The sequence below is a fragment of the Poecilia formosa genome, unplaced genomic scaffold, assembly GCF_000485575.1.
Source record: "Poecilia formosa unplaced genomic scaffold, Poecilia_formosa-5.1.2 Scaffold601, whole genome shotgun sequence".
Classification (NCBI taxonomy): Eukaryota; Metazoa; Chordata; class Actinopteri; order Cyprinodontiformes; family Poeciliidae; genus Poecilia; species Poecilia formosa.
In genome coordinates this window covers 257,371-264,785 of record NW_006800540.1, presented here as the reverse complement: position 1 = coordinate 264,785, position 7,415 = coordinate 257,371, and the positions used below count along the sequence as shown (strand labels likewise).

The window sequence follows — 7,415 nt, the reverse complement described above, 5'->3', positions numbered from 1 at the left end:
GATTTGAGTTTAAAGCTCTGACTACATACAGATTAATACAAATTAAATATGAAATAATTATTTTAATGTGTCTTGCTTATAAATCCAGAGCTAAGAAATAATGAAAAGTATCAACTCAAAAGTTCTTCATTATGTTTAGTCAGTTAAGTCTAATAAGTTATAATAAATAGGACACGATGGAGGGACTATGTCTCTTGGCTGGCCTGGGAACGCCTTGGGGTTCCCCTGGAGGAACTGGAAGAAGTGGCTGGGGAGGGAAGTCTGGGCCTTCCTTCTTAAGCTGCTGCCCACATGACCCGACCCAGATAAGTGGAAGAAATGGATGGATGGATGGATGGATGGATGGATGGATGGATAAATAGTCTCATGAAGGGGACAAAGGTTTTCATTTCTAATTGGAGAGAAATATGTCACTTATAAAAATGTGAAAAGATATTGTGTGGTGTTAAACCACAGAAGAGGATAAGGGGCCTATATCATTTTTCTAACACCAACTAATGTACAAGATTGTTTTATTTTTTAGATTGAAGTCTGAATTCTGAGATTAAAGTCAGAATGATTACCTTTTTTTCTTTCCCAAATCCTCTTCTGTAGGCAAACATTTATTTAGTTAAGCTTTTAATAATCTGACACATTATTTCAAACATTTCCTACCTGGTAGAAATTTATTTCCACCAGAAATAGATTTCTATTTAGTTCCAGGTATCTGGTATCTATTTCAGGTAGATACCAGGTGAAATAGATACTACTATCTATCTATTAGTATATTGTATATATTGTATATACAATTTTTGTACATACAATATATGCAATATAATTTGGGTAAATAATATTTATCCAGGATATTGTATATTTTGGATAAATATACAATATTTATCCATGTTTGTTCATGACATACCGGATTATAATTGGTATGCTAATGCTATTCAGAAAGGAAAAAACTTAAACTAAAGGGTTTGAATCACTGACAGAATGTTCTAGTCGCAGTTTAAGAGTTTTTAAACCAGAGCAGATTAAAGGTTGGTAAAAAAAAAAATAAAAAATGGAAGGACTTGCCCTTTAGAAATTTACTGAATGGGAAGCTGCATTTAGCAGCCATTAGCTTCATATACAAAACAGAGTCGGAGTTAAAGGCTATCTGTGTGAAAGTATCATGATCAAATTAATTACATATCGCTTTGGACGAGTGTAGAAAAACAAAGTGTGCTGGGCAGAGCATATGTGTATGTGTGATACGGCCCCTGTGTAAGCCAGACAGAGAGAACTTCCGGGTCAGATCGATTGTCAACAATGAAATAATGAAAAGCAAAATTGACAGCTCGTTTTCTTTTTTATTTTTGCAATTGCCGTTTTTCTAATTTCGTTTTAAAAACGAAAAAACAATAAAACACATGCTTGTTTTGTTTTTGCAATTTTATTTTGAAACGAGAAAATAAAGAACGAACCATACACGGATTGTTTTCGTTTTCTCATTTTTCATTCCGATTTTGGTTCAATAAACGAAAAACAAACAAAAAAACCAAACAAGTCTATTTTCGTTTTTTCTTTTTTCATTTCAAACGAAAAAACGAACTGCCTTAAAATACACGGACCGTTCAAAATAATAGTATTGTGTTTAAAAGGATGAGTAAACCTCAAAAATTTTCTAATAAATTGCATTTTAAAGAACACAAATGCATTGGGGACACTGCACATTATATTTCAAAGCAAAATAATAATAATAATAATAATAATAATAATAATAATAATAATAATAATTCAATATTACAATATTTCGAGATTTCCTGAAGGCCCTTGAAGGCGTCCTGGAAAAAGGATCACAAGGGTAAGTTTAGATCTCTAAACTACTCGAATATCAACAAATGTACTTAGCGTAAACTCTTGAGGGCTCAGTGTACCAGTTAAGGCAAACACTCTGGCGAAGGTGTGCTGGCAGCCAGCTGCTCATATACTTCACCAGGAGACGACAATTCCCCACAGGTGCGTCTGGTTTGGACCTGCCGGCACGCCCTCCAAGAACCTACGGTCATCAGGCGCCCTCTGGTGGATGATCTGAAAAGGAACCCAGCAGGCCCACCAGCCTGGTACCTAACAACAATGAGAAACAATCCAAGCATGTAGATTCACGCAAAGATCAAACATAAAAAACAAATGAAGGCCGACATGCTGTACAATATTGACAGTTATTTTGTTGTAGATTCTATCTTTTCCTCTGTCTCTTTTAGCCTCTTTTAACTGCTTACACGCTGCAGCTTACATAACCATGTTTACGTGTGACTGCCGGCAGTCATGTGTAAACGGACTGAAACTGGTTAGGCTACCCTGTGCTTTGATTCCCTACACCAATCTGTTTTGCCGTCAGGGGGATTTCATAGTGATATAAAGCACCCCTGACCATTACATACCGAATCCTAACCAAAACTCACAAACAAAAACTAATAGAGATAATCAATCTACACAGCTCAGCTCTATAAGAAATCTGCCCATTTGTTCTCTCTTGGTGAAAACCTCCTTATCCAATTCCTTAAGACTCCATATGCACCCTGCTTTTAACATAAGACCATGATGGAAACATTTATGGTGCACTTGTAAAGTGAGTCCAAGTTGTGCAACAACAGGGTTATCAAACCTACACATTTTCCTTCCTCCTCACACCTAACCCCTAACTCCTCTCCTCTCCTCTCCTCTCCTCTTTTTATGCTATTTATTTTGGTTGAAGCAAATCTGTCTGAAACTGTTAATTTACAGTTACATTGTTGACTATCATTTTTATAAGGAAAATTCAGCTTAACCAGTATTTATACACACAATTACTTATTCTATTCTTATGATCAGAAGACCATTGTTTTACTATAATTTTCTTATGCTTCCATGCATCTTGTGAATTACAAGATACTTGTTTCCTTTTCCTTGTTGACCTTTAAAGTCTGGCAGGTGAAGGACGTATTGATATTAGGACCTGATACGATATGAGCAGCAGCCAATAGCAGAATTACAGCAGGCCTCTGGGAGGGAAGTTAATAAGCAACTGATTGTTGAGTCTGTTAGCAGATAACAAAAGCATTCACACACACACACACGCACACACACACAGAGACACACCCACCTTTTATAAGTCCACTGTCTCACTTCCTTGCGAAAAACGTCCTAGGTCCAGCTTATCAAACTGTGTCTAGTCGGTCATGAAGAAGCTGGGGTTGCTGCTGCTTGGAGCAATGTTCTGTCTGTGTGTGTCCGCTGCAGCGGACGCACAACTTGACCTGCAGGGAGACACAACGATACCAGAGAAGGAAGGCATTTTACAACTTGAAAAGGGGAACTTCAAAAGGGCTTTGAGAAAACACAAGCAGCTGTTGGTGCACTTCTGTAAGTCACACACTGACACACACAAACACACAGCTGGATTTAACCTTCAGGGATAGATAAGTTACACATGTGTGAAACACACCCTTAGAGAAGAAGCTCCTAACATTCATCTTCCCTCTGTGTGTCTGCCAGACACTCCGCTGACATCAGAAGGTCATCGTGTTGCAGCTGCATTCAAAGCTGCTGCTGCAGAGCTTCAGGGGTCAGAGGTCAAGCCAGCAGTCATTGATGTGACAACGGAAAAAGGGTTGGCGAAAAAGCTCCATGCGAGCGGACAGCCCAGCATCAGACTCTACCTCTCTGGAGATGTAACCAACCCGGCTCTCTGCCCTGGTATCTGCCACCATATTTCTGTTACACATTCCCATTTGCGGCTTATGCAACACTCTTTGGACATTTTCTTTAAAAAGAAATAGCTGTAGTTTGGCTTGAGAAATGTCAAACATATTTATTTATTTCAAGTTATCATGAACAAGACATAAAACGATCTTACCTTAACCCTTGTGTCTACAAATGGGGTCCAACTGATGATACGTAAAACTTGTATCATTTACCTCAGTCCTCACACGCACAAGGGTTAAAAAGAATCCATCTAGAGGCCCTGTGACCAGTGGCTACTTAGCAGATCCAGTTAATGGTTATACTTTAAGAAGTTGACCTTTAACACTAATAAAATTAATAAACCCATTTAAAACTGACAGTAAGATTTCATTTTCAATGCAGTCAAGATGTTACCCTGTAAAACTACTACTAAAAAGAAATATATTTTAAACTAACATCATAAAAACACATTAAAATAACAATGCATAGGAAGAGGTGGTTACAATTATGGTCTAAGTCAGTGTTTCCCAAACCTGGTCTGCCAGGCTCACTGCCCTGCATGTTTTAGGTGTTCCCTTGCTTCAGACCAGGTGATTTCAACTGACAGGTGTTTGCTGAACTGCAACAGGCTGAATCATGTGTATTGAAGGGTTAACCCTAAAACCTAACTCACTGCAAAACAATATTTTAAGTTGGGTCATATTGTCCATTACTGTCATTATCAACAGTACATCCTTCCATTAAAACTTATAAAAATAAATTTTGCCTAAAAGAAGAAAAGCTAATGAAATACAAATTGAGACAGAACAAAGGTCAATCTAATAAAATCAAAGATTCAGTCCCTTCCTTCTGCCTGCAAGAACTAGAGTAGCCGCTAATGTGTAAGTAAACGAGACAGAACATTTTCTCAGACTTTTGAGGGCCACAGTGAAATATAAAAACATGTAAATAATCAAAATCATAAATAATGATTTCTGAATGTGATCATTTAAAAACAATTTGCAACCCATAAAAATAAATGTTACAAATTAATTAAATGTTATGAAGTACAAAATCAAAATAAATTTGCAAAAAATTGATTAATATTCATATTCATTACATTTTTAAGCATGTATATGTATTTTATTAAAATTTTATGTGACTATTTATGTTGTGATTGGCCAGTATTTGAGTTGGGGTGGCATCTTAAATGTAAATATAAACCCAATAACTTAAAAATTTGAGAAAAAAAAAGATATAAAATAAAAACAAATGGATGAGACATTTGTTCATATTTGTTTCAGATTTATAACATTTTATATGAAGCAAATATTTTAAAAAAAAAATTTTTTTTTTTTTGGATGAGACATTTGTTCATATTTGTTTCAGATTTATAACATTTTATATGAAGCAAATATTTTTTTTTAAAATTTTAAACTTCCCCTGTGTTCAGATTTGTAGCTCAAAATAATTCTATTCATTTTCATAGCCAATTATCAGAATTATGGAAAAAGTTTTTGATAGGTATTTTCTCAAACCTACATAAAAAAGAAAGAGCCACAGACAATGCATATGAGTTTTCAACCAAACTTCTGCAGAAGGAGAAGACACAGTGAACTGCTTCTCCAAGCCGCTCACCATGTGTTCTGAAAACCTTCAGTTTGTTTGTCTCTTTTATTAGCAAGAAGGGTGTGAAAAGGAATGGAGGGGGTGAAACCCCACATCCTGTCTTCACAGTAGGATGTGGATTCAGAAACAAAGAAGGGGGACACAAAATTTAATTAACACAGAGATAGGTTTACAGCTCAGGAGTATCCCAGGAAGATCTGAGTCACCATCTGTAAAAACATGCTTGAGATTAAGGAAAATTTAATTGTGTCTCCAGTTTCAACAAATATGAACACTAAACTTCTAAATAGAAAAACAACTAATAACATAAGATTACAAATATAAGAATGATAACAAACATAATTCTAACAGTTTTATTGTTATTTTTGTCTTTAAGCTTTTTGAAAAAGCCACTATGCTTTTCTGCTGTCAGTAAAAATACTCATTAAAAGTTTTTTAATGAATTGTGATGAAGTTCCTCAGAGTTCAGCTTCCATCTTGACCTGGCTGCAGAGGAGGGCGGGGACATCTGCTGATCTCATTGCGGATCTGAGCCAATTAGAGGCCATAGACGATCTAATTGTGGTTGGTTTCTTCAAGGTAAACAAACACATTTTTTAATTTCTTCTACCAAAATTTAATTCTTTACTCAAAGTATAACCCTTTCTCTGTTTGTGTGAAGGAGCTGAACCATGAGTTGGTTCAGGTGTTTTACGCTGCAGCCATCGACCTCCCTGACGTCCGCTTTGCTTTGACGCAGGATGATGAAGTCATCAGCAAATATACCGTCACTCAGGATGTTGTTCTGCTGCTCAAAAAAGTATAGTCATGACAAAAACATATAAACTGACACAAAAAAACTATTTGAAACAGTCGATACCATCTGCACAAAAAAAGCTTAATTTTGAACTGATTAGCTGGTCACATTGAAAGAAAATGTGAATAAGTAGTTAGCGGCATAACATTCCCCCCAAACTCAGAAATGATTAATGTAATTTCAGATATTCTTTGGAATTTTGAAAACAACTAAATAGAATACTAAAAACTTCTGAAATTAAAATTCAAAATTTTTCTGAAAATTTCAGAAAATTGTTAATAGCACGTCATATGTTTTCATGCGCTATTAATTTTTTACTTTATTTCTTTTTATTTTTTTTTATTTTTAAGACTTTCCAATATTGAAGAATGTCACATTAATCTGGGACTTTTTTAGATTCTTCCCAGAATATATTTTATCTCCTAAAATATTTATACATATACTTATTTATATTAGGTATTTATTAAAATATGTTGACATTTATTTTGTTACATCTATAATGACCTTAGTAAAACATTATAGGTAACGGTCAACAAGTGATATAAAATTATAGATTTTTTTTTCTCAAAAACGTAGAATGAATGATGAATGAGTTAGCTTATGTTGTCATTCTAAATATATTTATAGCATCTAATATATCAGAGGTCGCGCTAGACTTTTTTGTTCTCCATCATTTTGACCGACAGCTTTAAAAAAATTGGTCATGTTCTATTTTTACCCATCAAATTATAATCACATTAACATCGGCTATTTAGTTAATATTCACCTAGTTGAATTGTGAACCCAGATCCCATCACAAATAAAGCAGATAAACGCTTCTAACTTTTTCTCCGTAGTGACAAAAACCACTGACTGTGGCTCCAGTAACTTATAATAAATTAAATTAAATGAGTCCAATTAAATTACCAGCATTTCACCTGTTGGGGTATGAACTCAACGCGGCTCAACTTTTATTTTATTTTATTTTATTTTATTATTATTATTATATATTTTTTTACCTTGTGGACGGTCTGGGCGTGTGCTTTTACGAGGATTCTTTTGCGTAGTTTCGCTTTTCCGAAACAGATAGATATTACCAGGGCCGTGCAGAGACCACTAAAGGGGCAGGTGCTCAAAAAAAAGGGGCACATCTAACCGCATTCTAGGACAGAATATTAACAAAACCACTCAGCTTTCTGAGTTTAATAAACAATGATAAATTACAAAATTGTGAGATATACAATCAAAGTTAATATATAAAGCATGTAACTATGTATATGTAAGATATTTTATAAGTAATTTCTTTCTGCAGGTCTATTTTGTTATAGGAAAGTATTGCAATATT

General features: G+C 34.9%; 1 protein-coding gene across 1 annotated transcript in view; it reads left to right on the top strand.

Annotated features, from left to right (window-relative positions):
- The first annotated feature begins 3,119 nt into the window (after positions 1 to 3,119).
- Positions 3,120 to 7,415, top strand: part of LOC103130041 (protein disulfide-isomerase) — a 41,527-nt gene continuing 37,231 nt past the window's right edge. Inside the window, exons 1-4 of the mRNA XM_007541318.2 lie at positions 3,120 to 3,366; positions 3,499 to 3,699; positions 5,750 to 5,874; positions 5,957 to 6,094. Of these exons, the coding sequence (XP_007541380.1) occupies positions 3,183 to 3,366; positions 3,499 to 3,699; positions 5,750 to 5,874; positions 5,957 to 6,094 (648 nt within the window). The 5' untranslated portion in view covers positions 3,120 to 3,182. The remainder of the gene's footprint in view (positions 3,367 to 3,498; positions 3,700 to 5,749; positions 5,875 to 5,956; positions 6,095 to 7,415) is intronic.